The sequence below is a fragment of the Hippopotamus amphibius genome, chromosome 9, assembly GCF_030028045.1.
Source record: "Hippopotamus amphibius kiboko isolate mHipAmp2 chromosome 9, mHipAmp2.hap2, whole genome shotgun sequence".
NCBI lineage: Eukaryota > Metazoa > Chordata > Mammalia > Artiodactyla > Hippopotamidae > Hippopotamus > Hippopotamus amphibius.
Genome location: NC_080194.1, coordinates 122,673,456 through 122,690,951, shown reverse-complemented (window position 1 = coordinate 122,690,951; position 17,496 = coordinate 122,673,456). Strand labels below are relative to the sequence as shown.

General features: G+C 62.5%; 1 protein-coding gene across 5 annotated transcripts; it reads right to left on the bottom strand.

Annotated features, from left to right (window-relative positions):
* Positions 1-59: 59 nt before the first annotated feature.
* TRAF7 (TNF receptor associated factor 7) lies at positions 60-17,487 on the bottom strand. 5 transcript variants are annotated; one of them, XM_057747952.1, is made up of 23 exons: positions 17,351-17,478; positions 15,244-15,502; positions 12,372-12,572; positions 10,439-10,557; positions 10,127-10,184; positions 8,574-8,665; positions 6,113-6,229; positions 5,529-5,621; positions 5,330-5,363; positions 4,523-4,706; positions 4,291-4,425; positions 3,403-3,620; positions 3,253-3,326; positions 2,966-3,014; positions 2,745-2,872; positions 2,466-2,548; positions 1,733-1,772; positions 1,515-1,631; positions 1,307-1,429; positions 1,029-1,148; positions 809-940; positions 609-728; positions 60-430 (listed from the first exon to the last, which is right to left on the bottom strand). In XM_057747952.1, exons 4-23 carry the CDS (start codon positions 10,517-10,519, stop codon positions 416-418), a joined length of 2,013 nt encoding a protein of 670 aa, XP_057603935.1. In that variant the 5' UTR covers positions 10,520-10,557; positions 12,372-12,572; positions 15,244-15,502; positions 17,351-17,478; the 3' UTR covers positions 60-415. The 5 variants fall into 5 exon arrangements, with proteins under 5 accessions (XP_057603935.1, XP_057603932.1, XP_057603933.1 ...); XM_057747949.1 differs by lacking the exon at positions 15,244-15,502 and having other exon boundaries at positions 17,351-17,455; XM_057747950.1 differs by lacking the exons at positions 15,244-15,502; positions 17,351-17,478 and adding an exon at positions 14,760-14,774.
* Between the last annotated feature and the right edge of the window lie 9 nt (positions 17,488-17,496).

Sequence of the window (17,496 nt, the reverse complement as noted above, 5' to 3'; positions counted from 1 at the left end):
CCCAGTGTTCTCAGGTGGCCTCTCCCTCCCCCTGAGGACCGTCCCCACTCACAGCCACAGTCTGTGCAGCTTTTATTTCAATCAGGAAGTAACCAAATCTATATACAGTCTAAAAACAGTAGAAAAGGTGAGTAAAAAGGCCCACAGTCCATCTGGAGTGGGGACGGAGGGTGGGCCTGGTGAGCGTCGTACCTGGCACCCAGATGGGCTGGGCACTGTCCTGGCAGTGACGACGACTAGGCCAAGCAGAGGGAGGCTCACCGGGCGCAGGGCAGGGACAGCACTGTCTGCCTGGCTGAGTCTGCCTACCCGTCCCCACGGGGAGGCAGAGACCCCAAGACCAGCCATGTGGCCCGCCAGCCTGGACAGGCCTAGGTCGGGGCCCAGAGGAAGCCAAAACCCGGCCTGGATTCTGTTAGCAAGTCCACACCTGCAGGGGAAAGGCTGTGTTTCAGGTGCCCCTTTGGCCATCCAGCCCCAAAGCCAGCTGCCATCCATACCTGCCCTCTACTGCCCCCTGCCCAGAGCCGCTAGCTCCCAACTCCCCCTGGCCCTGCTCCCGCTCCCCCCATGCAGCCCCTTTGGATGGCCTGAGCCAGGGTGCCGACCTTCACAGTGCTGTCCACAGCTCCCGAGAAGAGCCGGCCCCGGGACACAGCCAGGGCAGTCACACTGCCCTGGTGACGCAGGAGGGTCTGCGTGCAGATCATGTTGTCCATACTCCAGACCTGGGGGTACACGGGACATGAGGACCGCCCAGGCCTGGCACCCACCCTGAGCCTCCCACCATCACCAGGCCAACTCGCACCCTGAGAGACCGGTCGTAGGACGCGCTGAAGACTTTGGTCTGGTCTGGCGTTGAGATGACTGCCAGGGCATACACAGTGCCAACGTGGCCCGTCAGGGTCCGTACCTGCTCCTTAGACTCGATGTCCCACACCTGAAGGGGTGGCACAGGCAGGTCAGAGACACAGACAGGGAGGACAGGGGCCCACAGTCAGACCCTGCCCCTCAGCATCCACCCTTACGTGGATGAGGTTCTCATAGGTGCCACAGACAATGTGGTGATTCGTCACGGCGATAGAGTAGACGCTGCCGCCAGACGTCTGCAGGACATGGATGCAGTCGAGGGTCCGGATGTCCCAGATCTATGGGCAAGCGCGGGCCACTCAGTCCCAGGCTACGCGCCTCACCCCCTGGGCCTCCAAACGCAGCAGCCCACTCACCACCCAGGGTGTGTGTGAGGGTCTTCCTGCGCCGGCAGGGTGGGGGCAGGGCTGATGGAGCTGGCACAGGGAGGGCGCACCTTGATTGTCTGGTAGGAGCCACTGTACAGGTAGCTCTGGGCGGCCACCAGGGCCCGCACCCAGTGGTTGAGGCCGGTGAGCTCCTTCTTCAACTTTAGCTCGGTGCCCACTATGTCCCAAACCTATAAAAGCAGCCGTGAGCACAGGCCTGGGGGGCAGGCACTGGCACCCTGCCGCCCCACACACACGTGCACCACCTCGCCTGACCTTGATGGCCTTCAGAGAGCCACTGAAGAGCATGTTGTGCGAGGAGACCAGGGTGCACACTGGGTTGTCGTGGGCCCGGATCGTGTTCACCTTCTGCAGGTTCTGGATGTCCCACACCTGGCGGAAGGGAGGACGGGAAGCCTTAGGCTCTGGCTGAGCCCAGGCCCCAGAGGCACAGTGAGCCTGGGGCTCCCTGCCAGCCCGCCGGCCCCACTCACGATGATGGTGCAGTCAGCCGAGCCACTGTAGAGCTTGCACCTGGGAAAGCAAGGCCAAGGTGTCAGGGTGCAAGAAGCCAGCATCCTTGCTGACACTGCCCTTGCCAGGCCGCCGGGGGCGGGGGCCGCACTGACCACCAGGAACCAGCAGCCAGGATCACTGCTGAGCCCAGCCTCCGTTTTTCTATCTCAGTGAGGGGACCCTGGAAGTGGAGGCCCAGTCCCATGCCTGCCTGGCAAGCATCTGACAGCTGAGCTGGGAGGTAATTACCCGTTAGTGTTGCTGGCAGTCAAGCTGTTGCTTCCTGTGAGCCAGCATCTCTCTCATACACACACACACTCACGCCCACAACATGAAGCCTCATGACATGAGACAGGAGGGAAGGTCTGGAAGGGGCACCCTGGGGGTGAGGGGGTGGCCAGGCGAGCTGCTCTGTGGTGCTATGCCCCAGGCTCTGGCTGTCGGCCAGCAGTAGCTGAGCCCCTGCCTCCACTCTGGTCCCACCTGTGTCCTCTGGCTGCCTGAGGCTCTTCAGGGCCAGGGCTCTGCTCCGTGAATGCACAGCTTCAGAGATGGAGGGCCTGCATGCCGCCCATGACTCAACCCTGCTCCGGGCTGAGGGCATCTCCCAGGAGGGGCAGACAGAGCCACTCTAGGACACATGCAGCCATGGACTCAAGCTCACGGTCCACGGGGTCTCCCATCCCCGGCTCCGCATGGGCCTGCACTCACCCCTGGATGCAGAGTGCCAGCACAATGCCGTCATGGCCCTCCAGCGTCTTCTGGCACTTGTAGGTGGTACACGTATCCCACACCTGCAGAGACCGGGATCAGGACAGGTCCCAGCAGGGACAGCCCAGTGGCAGGGGGCACCACAGCAGAAATGACGTGAGCACGGGGGGAGGGGAGAAAGCCCTGTCCATGGGCAGGCCTGGAACCGGCAGAGGCTGGTGTGCAGTGCCCACCCCTGCCCCGCCAGGCTGCTAAGCCCCTAGGCAGGACCCTACCCACCTTGATGGTCTTGTCAGAGGAGCCGCTGAAGAGCAGGTCCCCCATTGAGTAGACGCAGAGACACCAGACAGGGCCCTGGTGACCCACAAAAGTTCCTTTGCACTTAAAGATCTGCTGTGGGTCATAAGCTGCAGAGACATGGAGGAACTGGTAAGGGAGCCAGTGGGGGGTGGGGGGAGCCTCGGGGACGGTGGTGGGAGCAGCAGTGGGTCCATACTCACATCCTAGGATGCCCATGTTCAGCCTTGCGTTGATGTGGGACAGCTCATCCTGCAAGGCCAAGAGCAAAGCAGAGGGTGGGGTGGGTGGGGCTCCACAGCCCTCCCTTGCCCCGGGCCTGGGCTCTGCTGGGGCCGGGCAGGTGCAGCAGCACCCCTTCCAGCACAGACACCTAATAGTGACTGGGAACAAGCCTTCTGCTGGGACCCAGGCTGAGAGACAGTTCTGTGCCCCCCACCCCACCCCACCTCCCTTCATCGGGCCCTGCCGGAGGTCCCTGCCCACTCACATTCAACATGGACGCGTCCCTCCGGAACTCCATGAGGTCCTCGCTGAGCTTGCTCTGGTTTTCATCCAGGACATCTGAGCAGCAGAGGAGAGGGTGTCAGGGACCAGGAGGAAGGGCGGCGCCCCTGCCCCCTCTCAGCCAGGCTCTCACCGAACTTGAGCTCCAGGCTCTTTTCCAGCTGGTCGATCTTCTCCGAGAGCTTGCCCAGCATGGAGCGCAGAAAGGCGATCTCCTGGTCCTTCTGGGCCAGCGCCACATGCATCTCATGGAAGCGGTCATCTGTCTGCTGCAGGAATTCCTTCAGGCCCTCGAAGCGGCAGGTCTCCAAGTGCGTCTCATACGTGTCCTGGTTTCCGATGAACGTGCACCTGGAGGGACAGGACAGCTGCCCTGCCTACCTGCTTCCCTACCAGCCTAGTTGGACCCTTCCCTTTGCCTCCCCAACCCCAAGAATCTCTCTCAAATCCCACTTCTATGCCCACTGCAGCCCCGATGGGCCACCGTCGTCTGTACACATGCACGCCCACCCACCCACCCTGCTTCCACCCAGCAAGCCGTTTCACTCCTGCTCAGAGCTCTTCAGGGGATCCTCCACCACCTCACCAGCTTCCACCCTAAAGAGCCAGCTGCTGCCTCTTCTCCCAACCCCACCTCCCCTCTGCCCTCAATTCCACCCTGCTGGTCCAGCTGAGGAAGCCCTCACCCAGGTCTCCGCCCAACTCGTGCCCATGTGCCCGTGCATGCATTAGTTCTCAGCTCACGCCTTCCCCGACCACCCCCAGCTCCCCGACCACTCTGTCCCCTGTGTTCCCACGGGGCTCAGGTCTCCTTCTCGGCACCTGTACCTCGGTTTGGAATTACATAGTCGATGGTGTGGCTCCCGCTAAGGTCGTCTCCCCAGTGCCCGGCAGACAGGCGGATCTCAACCAAGGTTTGCTGAAGGAGGGACCGTGAATGCCAGCCCAGGCCCGGCCGCCCCCTCCAGCCCAGCCGCCCCCACCCCGGGGCAGCCCCGTGCGCCCACCCCCGCCCACTCACCCGTACTTGGAGTGGGGACACTTGATGTGCTCGCACTCCTTGAGGTGGGCCTCCAGGTTCATCTTGAGGAGGGGTGGGCAGCTGGGGTTGTTGGGGCACCGCACAGGCCTATAGTCACAGCTGCCCTCGTGGTCCCTGGGGGAGGTGCACGTGGGGTAGGGGCTGAGTCCCCAGGGCTACTGGTTCTCGGTACCCCAGGGGGTGGGGACTGGGGACAGAAAGAAGCACTTACTTCCGGGCGCTGAGCTTGATGGTGAAGGGGCACCCTCGGGGGTCCACCTCAAAGATGGTGGGCTTCCCGCCCCCCACCGCCCGACAGCCGTGCCTGCAGTGGATGAAGAGCTCGCCAATCTGCTCGGCCACCGCGATGTTGTTCACCACCACCGTCAGCTTGGCGTTGTCCACGGGACACTTCTCTGGGGGGGAGGGCGTGCTGACCCCACCGCCCACCCAGCCCCACCTCCCCTGGCAGACTGCGCTGGGGGAGACCCCTCCCTGGTAGGTGGCAGGCCTGGAACATGCTCCCCTAGCTGTCTAAGACTCTGTCAGGGGCCTAATCCACCCGTCTGCCTTCCCCTCTGGGGCGCCCGGAACAGGAAAGAGTGCGCAGCTGGGCCACCAAGAATGACCGCTGGGTGAGCAGGTAGTGACAGAAGCCTCTCAGTTGACTCGGGAGTCTGGGGCAGGGCCAGGAGGGCTAGGGACAGAGCATGGAGAGAGCCAGCCCTGGGCCAACGGCGAAGGCCTGAGATGGTGAGGCCGGCAGCCTTGACAGCGGAGGCGGCATCACCCGAGAGAGTGGGTGTTGTGCCAGGAGGCCCGCCCACACCCGCTGCAGGGAGGCTCTGAGCTGCTCTGCTTGTCAAGGTCTTGAGCCTGGCCTGAGCAGCTGCCCAGGAACGACCACTGTGGGAGGACTAGGGAGAAGCGGCTGTGCAGCCGGGGCTCCATCAGTGCTGGGCCCGGGCCGGACCTCCCTGGAGGGACCTCCCCGCCGCTGGGGAACAAGGTGGTTGGGCCTGGGCTGAGAGGGTCCTACCTGACTTCAAAGCGCATCTTCGACAGAAGGTGTGCTGTGGAGATAATGGGTCGATGGGGGCACGGCCAGAGAACTGGTGCCCCCACCCCACGCCCCCTGCAAAGGGCACCAGACCAGGCCTGTGAGCAAGGCCAAAGCTCCCCATGACAGGGGCCTCATGGTGGTGCACAGGCCGGGAGGCCGGGAGGGGCAGCCTCACCCCACACGTGGTGATCACAGGGTCCTTGAACACACTGCAGCAGAGCTGGCAGCACAGCTTCACTGAGGGCTGCTCGGCAAACACCAGCGGCTCCTAGAACCAAGCAGGACAGGGCGAGGGTGAGGGTGGGGCGGGGCCCGGGGCTGTGACACAGGTGTGGGCACCCGGGGCGCCCAGCCCCTTCCCCTGTGGGCCCGGGCTGCCTTCCTGGGGTGGAAGCACCTCGGCTGGGCTGTGTCCTGAGGAGAGGAGCCCGCTGAGGCCTAGGGCTGGGCCTGAGCTCGCGGGGACCTGAGCAGGAAGGACCCCTCCAGCCGTGCCCTCATCCCATGGTGCCGACCCTGTCCCTGGGACGGAGACTAGAAAGGGCCCCACGTGGGCCCCGCCTTTCACTCCCAAAGCTAGTCCCTGGGGTAGGGAGTGAGAAGAGCATGCCTGGGGGACCTGGCCCAGCCCCCCAAGTCCCCACCGTGGACCCGTGTCGATCGGGAGCCCCAACCGGGGCCTGAGGGGAAGGTGCCCCACGGCCCCAGCACAGGGAGGGTCCCTTGGAATCTGTGCCTGGCCTGCCTGGCCACACCTACCGGCTCCTCCTCCTCCTCAGGCAGTGAGAACGTGGAGCGCAGGGACATGCTGGACTCGGAGTGCAGGGAGCGGACGGAGATGGCTGAGTCAGAGCGGCGTGGGGTGCTGATGGGCGGCTGCGGGCAGACAGGCGGCCATCAGCCGGCAGGAGGGCCGGGCCTGGCCCCCCGTCCCAGCGGGCACCCACTCAGCCCACCGCCCGGCTGCGCGTGGGGAGCCGGTGCAGCGCCCAGGCCCCCGCCTGCCCGGCGGTCCCAGCCCTGTGGTTGGGACGCTGCTCACATCTGCCAACTTTCTTTGTGTAAATGGAGAGACTTCCTGCTATTCAATTCTACGAGGACACGCTCGGCCTGCTTCCTGCTTCCCGTGAGGGAACGTGGGCTGCAGCGGGGGCACCTCCGCCAGCCAATCCCAGGGCGGGAGTGGCCACGGCCCCCAGACTGCTGGAGGGAAGGGCGTGGAAGGCTGGCCGCGGGGGGCTGTCGGGTTCCAGGTGCCCACTGGGCTCAGCTGCCTACCTGGCCATCCTGGCCAGGGACACTAGCCTGGCCAGTGAGGCTCCCAGGAGGGGCGGGGACCCCCCCACCAAACCTCAGCCAAGCTTCTGAGAGCAGGAGGGGGTCACGGGTGTTCGCCTCTGCCTGAACCACCAGAAACACGGATCTGGAGGAGGGCCAGGGCTAGGGGTACTGTCCCTTCTTCCCCTTTGGGTCTAGAACCCTCCAGAAGAGATCCTACAAGAGCAATGGCTCCCCACACTCCTCTCCTCCTGCTCCTAAGCCTCACGCATGAGCCATAAACCTCCTGCCTCCAGGCCCAGCCCAGCGGCCCCCTCTTCGCCCCAGCCGCTCTGGGGCCTGGCTGCCTCTGTCCTGTGGGTGTGGGGACTGTTGGAACGATCCCCTCCCCACCAGCGCAGGGTGTGGGACCCACTGCGGGCAGAGGAAGGCTGGCTGGGCAGTTCCAGGGCCCAGCTTCCCTGAGTGGGGGCAGCAGAGATCAGTGTACCCAGCGTGCCTGCAGACAGGCACCTCCCTCACCAGGGCAGCACCCACCTCCCGTCATAGCATCTTAAGTGGCACGTTTGCATGGGAACACCATGTGAGGAACAAGAGGGGAAAGTCAGAGGAAGTGAGTCAAATCATCCCCAGGGCAGCGATGGAAACCGGAGAGCGAGAGCAGGTCCAGATGGGAGCCGGGCCAAGCATGCGGTGCCCAGTCTGGCTCTGTTCTGCCCTGTCCCCCTGCCCGCCTGCCCCTTGCAGGGCTCCCACTCCTTCTGAGTGAAGGGGCTGTCGCTGCCAGGCTTGGGCTGGGGGCAGGGTAGCTGGCCCTAAACTACAGGGCCCGGAGGAAGACCCAGCTCCCCAGGGCAAGCAGAGGGGGCGGCCAGTGGGGGCCCAACAGCCAACAGAGATGGTGTCCAGGTGGCCGCAACGCAGGACCCCACAGCACACACCTGCCTCCTTAGAGCCACCAGAACCCAAGGATTCCAGAAACCATAGGCACAGGGAATTCACTTCCTTCAAGGCCCAGATGGGCAGGCAAACCTGTTCCCAGCCTCACTCTGTGGGCAGGTCACAGGTCCCAGAGACCAGGGCAGGCAGAGTCCAAGGGAGGGCCTAGTGCAGTGCTGGGCACACAAGTGTGTTTGTCTGAATAAGTAAAAACACTTTTTTTTCTCCCTATTACATAGGAAACAAAGGCCTGGCCACCCTGCACCAGAAGCCTTTGGTGCTGGGAGGCTGGAGGGACTGGAGAACTGGCCAGGGTCTGTCCGGGGCTCTGAGGGAAAGCAGAAAGCAGGCACAGGAGAGGTGAGTGGCAGCAGGAGGGCCCGAGGGTACCTGTGAACCACCCCTGCCAGCCAGGCTGGCCTTCGCTTCCCCCAGCAGTCCCAGAGCCCAGCAAGGGGGGCCAGTGGACTGACAAACAGGGAATGGTCACTGTGACCCTGGCCACATGGCCTGGGCACCGACAGCCCTTCCTCACTGAACCCAGTCTTGGCCTGTAACATCTTTCCCCACCTGCTGAGTCCCATCCCCCTCATCAGGACCCCCCAGGCTTGGGGCCCCTGCCTCTACCCGGCAACCCACCCATTCATCCTCTACTCAGCAACAGTTGAAGCTTTAAAAATGGGGGTCTGATCTTGTTACCCTCCTGAATGAACCTTCTGTGGCTCCCACCCCTGCAATATAGAGCCAAATGTGTTCCTCCCGGCCTGCAGGCACCACACCCTCCAGCCGAGCCACCCTTGCAGCCGCCTCTCTCTGGACACCCAGCCATGCGTGCTGGGGCCTCAAAGTGTCTCACATGCTGGGCCCCTGCCTTACCAGATCGCTTCACCCTCAGGCCTGAGCTCGGGGTGCTCCCCGCGGCTGAGCCAGGGGCCCCAGGAGGGACGGCACGGTGGGAGGCAGGCTCCCGCGGGCTGGTAGGGGGAGCAAGGCGCAGACCTACCATGCTGTCCTCCTCGTCCCGCGGGGAGTAGGCGAGAGAGCTGGAGGAAGAGGGAGTCCTGCGGTGCTGTTTGTACGTGCTGGTCCCATCGGCTGCAAAGAAAAGAGGGCCAAGATGCTGCGACCGTGGGCCGTGAGGGAGGCCTGACCACCGTGGAGGGCAGTGGGCTCCCTCACAGATGGGCCAGGTGGGGGCAGAGGCTGGGCTGGGGGTCATGGTTGCCTCCGGGGGTCTAGTCAGTGCCTGGAGCTCACCTGTGAGGCTTGGCCTGCCTAGAAGCTCCCAGATCCAGCCCTGCCACCCCCAGGCAGAGAGGTCCGAGGCCCCTCAGCTAGTACATGCTAGGGCCAAGACAGCAGCTTTGTGGTCTAGGTCCCCTCTCCGCCCACCTCCTCCCCTGGTGCGGCCAGAATCAGGATCCGGCCACAGGCTCTCTTGGCCTCCTCCACAGAAGGCTACTGGAGGCACGGCCCTCCTCCTCCTGCATGTCACCCAGCTGCCCAGAGAAGGCACTGGTCAGGAGTCCGCATAGGAACAGGAGCCACCCTCACAGGTCCTGCAGGCGATAGCCAGAGGCCTACAGAAGCCACCACTGGTCTCAGGCCCCAGCCAGGCCCAGATGTCACAACAACCAGCCCCAAAGGCCTGGGGTGATCCAGGCTTCAGCTGGCTGCCCTGTGACTGGGCCTCAGTTTCCCTGTCTGTAACGAGAGGGGCTGGGCAAGGTAACTGTTCGTGCCTGGTCACTGGCTCTGACCATCCCCAACACTGAGGGGGTTGTTGGTTGGGACACGGGCAAGACAGGCCCCCATCACTCTCTGCCCGGGAGCTTTCAACTCCCACGACAGGGTGCTACACGGTTTCTAAAGATAGATGAGAAATTAAGGAATAATTGCTCAGGTGATGCAATTAAGGAGTATGTTTATTTGCTTTTTCCTCAGAAAAGAACATCTAAGAAAAAAAAGAGGGCTCTTTTAGAGCCCCCGAGGGCATCACCGGTGTGAGCAGATGTGCACATTGGCCTGGTGACCCTGCTGCCAAGTGTATCCAGAAGAGACCGTGGAAAAGCAATTAAAAAACTAATTAGCAGCTAGTGTTCTCCTACGAGGGGCAGGGTCCTGAAAAGGCAAAAGAACACACACTGCTCCCCAGAACCACCGGTCCTGACAGGAGGGGCCACATGCTCTCCTGTGCTAGTTCCTTACCACCTCCAGGAACACCCAGCGCTGAGGGCTCAGCCACGGGGCCAGATCGAGAAAGGACCTGTGGGTACTTCTCATCACCTCCCCATGCCCAGCCTGGTCCCCAGTCCTGATCTTTCAGAGGCTGCTAGGAGCCTGGGTGGGATGAGTCAGAGGTCACTTGTTAAGGGACATGTGTGTAAGTGGTGCCAGGGAAGTCGGGCAGCCCACCCCACAGAGGCGGCGGGCAAGGCCCCAGGAGGCAGGTGCAGGAGGACGCAGGTGTCAGGGGTAGGACACAGCCGTGGAGCAGGAGGGAGCAGGATGGGGGACTCCTGCCCAGCCCGGGTTGGCCTGGGCTCACAGGCTCACCTTTTGTGATGGTGGTGACAGCCGAAAAGGCGGGCCCAAAGGTCGTTTCCATTCTGGTCTGGAGAGAGAACAGATAAGACGTGGCCTTGACCCGAGCGAGGATGTGGACACACACATGGACACGCGCTGACACGCTTTCCCACTAATGAGCTCACATGCGTGCCCACATACTCGGACACGTCAACCACACACATGGCACAGACCACCCGAGGGACCTCCAGGTAGGGAGGGGACTGCCCTGGAAGCTCTCCTGGGGCCCTGGGTATGTGGGGTGTGCACAGAGGCAGACCTTCCCCAAGGGTGTCCCCTTACCCCGCTGGCGGCGTCTGGGGTGGGAAGGTTGCCAGGCCCCCCGGAGAAGCGGTTGTAGCGGGCGCTCTTGCCCGAGCTCATGCTCTAGAGAGGCATCCAGGGTCCTCGGGCAGCATCCCCTGTGGGTGGAGCACAAATGAGGGGCTTTAGAGATGGTGGCCAAGCCGCTGTCTGTTGGCGGGGCTGCTCCACACAGGCAGGCCTGCTCTGGCTGGTCCACCACGGGGCATGCTTCGGCCTCACTCCACCACCAATCTCAACAAGGGCGGGTCCATGCGGCCGAAGTCCCTTCCCCTCCCTCCCGTCCCAGGTGTGCACAGGCCAGAGGAAGGGAGGACGCCCCGGTGCAGGCAGGCAGCTGACGCTCAGCTCTACTTGCTTTAAGGCTTAGCTCTTTGGAAAAGCCTACCAGCTCTGCCCCGGAGCTGGAGAGCCCCCCACCCCTGCTCTGTCTGCTCTTCTGGGTTGGAGGTCTGAATGTCCTTGGGGCCAAGGCTGGGTATACACAGCAAGGCCAAGCCACAGGCCTGTTTCCTGCTAAGGCAGGTGTGGTCAGGCCCCAGCCGGCCCCACTCTGCCGGATGGTGGGGGTGCTGGCCACGCCCCACAGAACCTGTCTGGTGACGCACCTGGAGCCCAGCCCCTCACCAGCCTCATCACACACAGAGAGCCCCTTAGGGCGGGGGAGGAGCGAGGGGCTCTGACTCTTGACCTTGTGCAGGTCACCCACACCAGGAACAAAGGGCGCCCCTTCACTCAGTCTCGAGGGCTGGGGTGGCAGGGAGAAGGCGCGGTGAGAGTCATTCCAGGTCTCTGGTGACTCCCACCCAAGAGAGAGGGGCCAGGATGGGCCCTGCGAGAGCTGGCCAGGCCCAGGTGTACCCGCAGACTAGGGAAGAGACTAGAAAGAAAGGAAGACCCAGTCAGCAGCTCACACTGAGGATGGGGCCCCAGGGAGAGCTGCTCCTCTCCCAAGACAGCACCTACCCTGCAGGGGCCCTGTCAGCAGGAACCCCCCGGGGGCAGTCCTCCCCATGTCAGGACCCACAGCAGCCTGTAGCCAGCAGCACCCTCTCCCCACCACGGCAGTCGGCTGTGTTGAGAGCCATGAGGCCCCGGCTTGAAGCCAAGCTCCCCACAGGGAGGAAGGCCACATGCTCAGGACCGCTGTCACCAGACCCACTTGAGCTCTCTACCTCAGGAGACCCCCAGCAGTGTCCCGACTACAGGCTCATCGCCTGGCGCCCGGCCCAGCTGTCAGACCGGCATCAGGAACTGCTTGAGAAAGCCAGGCTCGTCTTGCTCCTGGGGCTGCGTGGCAGGCAGGGGCCTACCCTGTGGTCTGGAGTCCCACAGGACTGTGAGGCTCTGGAGGGAAGGGCTGCCAAGCCCTCCACACTATGGGAAAAGGCGGGAGATGCTCTCTGCCCCCCAACGTGAGTCCAGCAGAGAGCAACTGTACAGTCTAGCTGGTTCTGGCACCTTCCACACCAGGCACTCCTGACCTGGCCCATCTAGCGTTGTCCATGCCCCCCCCTCCCAAGGCCAAGCTGTGTGACCTGGGACCCACCCAGTGGTCCCTCAACCTGGCCTGCAGGTCTGCAGGGAGGGAGCAGGCAGTCAAGCATCCCCCACTGAGAGTAGGTAGCACCAGGCCCTCGGCAAAGGGGAGAAAGGGGCTTGTCCAGAAGCCTGCCTCCAGTGCCACTACAGGTCTGCATGCGAAGCAGGAAGTCTTGGGGGCCTTCCTGCTTGGGGTAAGAACACCTTGGCTGCGGTGAGACCCAGATAGCGGAGCGTGGGAGCTCCAGGGCTTGCCCCATCAGCATGAAAAGCTCCGCCCTTCGGGGAAACCCACAGTTGGCTCCAGCCTCCCCACCGCAGTGGTGGAAAGGGCGGGGGGATCACAGGGAGGCCACTGGCTGTCACTGACCTGGATTTTACAATCCATCTGTTCCCTCCACTGCAAGCTCCCAGGGCCAAGAGGCCAGCTGCTGGCTCCAGAGAGGGTGGCCGGGACCCCAGCAGGCACTCCCCCAGGACGGCAGCCAGCCCGCTGGCCCCCTGTGGGTGCCGGGTGGCCGGGCGCCTGTTGCTACAGTCTGGGAGAGCGGGCGTCTGGCTGTCCTGCGCTCTGGAGTGAAGTAAACAGAAAGGCATGCAGGGCTCACAGGGCAACATGCAAATTGGGCCGGAAAGTCCCCAGACAGCCAATAGCGGTCAGGCCCACATCGAAGACACAGGACCTGGTAGGGGCCATACAAGACTGGCCTGTGAACCAAGCTGAGTGAGGGAAGGAGGGAGGGAACCAATTCCTGGTTCACAAGGTTCAGTGAGCAGCCCCAGCCCTGGACAGGGGGCTGCGGGGGAGACTCCGCTCGCCCCGCCCACCCGGAACGCAGAGATTGCATCCAGAGCATCTCAGAACTGAGCAAAAGCCCTCAGCCCGCCCTCAGGCCGGTCCCTGGGGCCTGCATTTTGCAATAACATCTTCCCCAGTATCCTCAGGCTCTGCAGGCCAAAACCCCAGAAACGCAACAGCACAGCTTAGCACTCTCCTGTCTGGAGCTACAGGGAGGCTGGGCCCAGCCATCCTGGGGGTGTACCCTGGCCCCCCAGGGGAGGAGGCCTCTTCCCCACCCCGCAGTCAGCCTGAAGCTGTTAGGCGGGCAGGAAGTTGTCAACTAGAGCAGGAATACTCACCCACCCCAGATCCTGGCCTCTCCCAAACTGGGAAAGCTGTGGGCTGGACAGACTAGGGAGACCTGGGGTGGGGGAGGGGTGGGGGTGGGCGAGAAAGGGCTTCCCCTTAGTCCTTCCCCTCTCCCTGCCAAGTCCCCACCCCTCCTGTTCCCAGGTGCCTCGGCAGAGCCCGGGGAGGGACTGAGGGATTCTATCCCTGAAAGAGAAAAGTCCCCAGGTCCTGATGGAAATGGGGTGTCCACCTTGGGCAAGGCTGGTGGGAGAGTGGGGCCTAAGGATGCTTAGGGTCTGTGCAGGAGCAGCTCCTCCCCTGCCTCGACTGAGCCAGGGGTCAAGGCCCAGGGGTCTTTGTCCATCCACATGCATCTCTAAGGGGCTTCTGGGGCCTGGGGAGCACCTACAGCCCAATGAGGAGCCAGAGATCTGCCAGAAACGCCCCAGCCCCTCTTCAGGAAAGCCCCTCACCAGCCCCCTTCTCTGCGCAGGAAGGCAGGCTGGCTCCATTGGGAATCCTCCTCAGTCCTCCCCCTGGAGGGAGCCCAAAGGGATCGGCTGGGGCCTCACCTTCAGGAATGTGTGACATGACCCCCCCTTTCCCTTGGGAGCTACCCCACGAGTTGTGGGTTAGGCATGGTCCCGTGGCTGGCAGCCAGTGGAGCGACGGCGGCCTCGAGGCAGCTCCTCCGGCAGCCCCAGGCAGTGGGTGTGGTGGGGTCCCCTGAAGAGCACACTCTCAACCAGCCAGGGGGTAGACTGCCCTATAAATGCTGTTAGGCCACACGTTTGGCACTGACTGCCCCAGGGAGCCCTGCCCCCCGGGCCCAAGCACAGGTCAGGCTGCCAAGTCCTATAGAGACAGGCCTGGTTGCCATAGCAAAGCCATACACATTTCCCCTAGCTGTTCCCTAGCGTCCCCTTAGTATGCCTTTTCCATCCCAAACAGGCAGGGTGTGACATCAGGGATCCCATCAACCCCTTAGCAGGCCCTAGTCTGAGACGTGCCCTGCCTCCCTTCCCGCCCAGCACTCAGCCCAGGCTTTTGCCTTTACTTTGCCATCCCTCCCCTGGTACCCACAGCCCAGACTCCACTGAGGTTTCAAAGCTGCCTACCTAGACACCTGCTGTGGCCTCCCCTCCCCAGGGCTCTGCCCCCTTGTATCCTCCACCCAGCCTCCTGGCCTTTCCTGTCCAGGTCCAGCCTTTCCATCCTCCCCGGCCCTCTCTGCTAGAAGGAGGCTATCTCTCCTGCTCTGCAGCCTGGCCTTAACTCCCATTTGGCAATGGGAATGCCTTCTCTTCCCCATCTGCCCTTGGGGCCTGCCTCATCTCCCCATCCTTTTTTTCCCCACATCTGATGGCCATGTATGAAGCGGGGACCTGGCCCAGCCTGGGGGACATCCAGAGGGCTTCCCAGAGGAAGGGGTTGGCCAGATCCAGAGCAGGGAGAGAATGTTCTGGGAAGAGGTAGCATTCATTCTCCTATCTCAGTGCCCAGTTACAGGGCCACTTTTCCTGCCCACACCCTCCCTCCACCTCAGTGCCCAGCCTAGGTGGAACTGGGAAGCATGTCCCTAAATCAGTGGGTCTAAACTCATGGAAACAGGCCCTGGGCCTTCACCTAAGAGCCAAGTGGCCAGCAGTGCGTGGGTCCAGTCTGCACCTCCAGGCTCCCTTGGCCATTTTCTCATTGCTCCCTGCATGGCTTCTGTCTCCTGGGCTTCCTCCTTCTTGCTTCCCTGTAGAAGTCGGGGAGCGCACGCAGTCCCTGGGCCAGATCCAGGTCTGGAGGTAACTGGGTGCACAGAGGGCAGAGATCTGGCCCAGCCCATGCCATTCGGCCCTCTGGCACATCCCTCCAGTCCTGGTTTCTGCTGGCCTGCTCCTTCCGCTCAGGTGCCCTCCCTAGGTGCTCCTGGGATTGTTCAACCTGCCCACCCACCCCTACCCCCGCCGCCACAAAAGGCTTCCAGAAAGCCTGCTTCCTCCTGCCCAGGGCGGCCAAGGGCCAAGTGTGCAAAGTGATGTCAGCACTAGCCCCCAGTGCCCACCTCCTGCTTCTCCTGCCCCACCTGACTCCACGCTCCTCCGGGGAGCAACCATACCTCTTCTGCCCCAGGGCCAGCACACAGGAGACACCAAGGGCATCTGCTGAGAGGGGCTGGTGGGTCCATCTTCATGGGTCTAAGCCAGAGGCCTGAAGTCCTAGGTGCCCACCCACAAGCGCCAGACTCAGACAGACCTGAGTTCAAATCCTGCTTCTGCCCCTTAACAGGTGTGTGACTTTGGGCAAATTGCTTGCCTGCCTGGTCCTCAGATTTCTCATCCATTATATGGAGTGGATGCACCCAAGTCTGGAAGGAACTGTGAGAGATGCCATGTGAGTTAACAGTGAATGCTCCACCAACATCAGCTCCTCGAGAACTGAAAATGGAAGTCGAGAGGCCACCCCAGGCACAGACACCAGCGAGAGGTCACAGCTGCGACTGACCAAAGCCTGTTCCTTCTGCTTCCTCTGTTGCCACTGGAAAACCAAGGAGCCCCACCTTGCACATAGGCCAGCCTCTCCCCAAGCCACTCCAGCAAGCAGCCGAATCACTGTGTCTGGGCTGCCAAAGCCTCCCAAGAGGCTCAGGCCCTTCAACCGCATCTTCCTCCATTTCCCAAACTGTCCATTCCTTTGTCCAGCCAACTGGCCAAGGTTCACACCCACTGCAGGATGCCCTGTGCTCCTTCCCAGACAGTCTCTTTCAGCCAGGCTGCCCATTTCCCTGCTCTCCACCAGAGGGAGGTTCTCGCTTCCTGGAGATACTGCGGCTATAGGATGCAGACACCTGGAGACACAGGGACTGGGGTTTCCATGGAGAAATTTGAATGCCCAGAGTAGTGAAAGTGGAGATTTACGACAGAGAGGGGAAGGGGTGTGGGAAGGGAGAGGCACAAAGAGAAAGAATGAGGAAGAGAGAGACCTCACACTTGGCAAAGGCCAGGGGGTGGGCAGCCCCCAGGAGAGGGAGCCTGTGTGTGCGTGGGGAGGGGTCTGAGGGATTGGGGGAAGGGTGGGCTGAGAGCCTGGGCAGCACAGCGTTATAAGCAAGGGACGCAGCATAGTAGGGTGGAACCCCTCCCGCTTAGACCCGAGTGAGATCCAGAAGGACCCCAGGCTTAGCCCCAGCTGACCGCCCTGACCTAGATCAAGACCACCAGGCCTGGGCAGCCAGACCCAGCGAGGACTAGGAGAGAAGGGCCCCGTCACACTCTCCTCTGCACACAAGCCAGCCTCCTCACTCTCTCCTACTTCCTCGCGGAAGCCAGCAGTCCATCCTCCACACACAACCAGAGGCTCTTTACTAGACTTCGATTTGATCCCCAGTCCCCTATGCTGAAGTCCTCCAACAGCCTCACTTGCAATTAAGCACAATACAACCCTCGTCCTGCACTCTGGTCTGGCCTCACCATTTCACCTCTCATCACGTTGCCAGTACCGGCTGGTGTCGGCTGAGCTTTCTCACCCTGGGCCTTTGCTAATCTTTGCTACCTCTGCCTAATAAGCTCCTCCAGCAACCTTCCAGGACAGTTTGCTCGCTGTAGGTGCCCCCTCCTGAAGCCATTCAGGAGCCCCCAGTACCCTCTTTCTCAACACCCTGCTTCTTTTTTTCATAGCACCTATCACAAATCCTCAAGATTGTGTCTGTGTATCGTCAATCCCGCGCCCCCCTAGATCACCGGTTCTCAAAATGGGGAAGCTTGGAAATGTCTGAAGGCATTTTTGGTTGTCACATCGGGAGTGGGGGAGGTTACTGGTATCTAGTGGGTGGAGACCAGGGATACTGCTCAGCAGCCTACAAGGCACAGCAGGGAACGATGGGAGCGAAGTGTCAAGAATGGCGAGATCGAGAAACCCTGCATGAGAAGAGCCTAGGAGAACTGGGATCTTGCTCTCCACAGTCTCTCCGCGCCTACGACAGTGCTGGGCACCCGGCGGCGATCGGTAAGCGCAGGAAGAAGGAATGAGTAAAGGAGAGAATGGAGGAAGGGTGCGAGCGAAGGACCAGCTGACAGACAAACAGACTGACCGAGGAAACCCCGGCGCGGCTCAGCCCCGCCCCCCAGGCCCGACCCATTCCCTGCACCGCAACACGCCGGGCCCCCGCCCCACCGCGCGGGCCCAAGGCGCGAGCCTCAGGCCCGACACGCCGCGCGGACACTCACCCGCCCGTGGCCGCTCGGGAAAGGCAGCGCCACCCTGCCGCTTCATCGTGCCCCCTCGGCCGCTGGCCGGGAAACGGACGGGACGCTCGAGCCGGAAGCGCTCAGACGCTGTGCCCGCCGGGATTTGTAGTTCCCTGGCTCTCGCG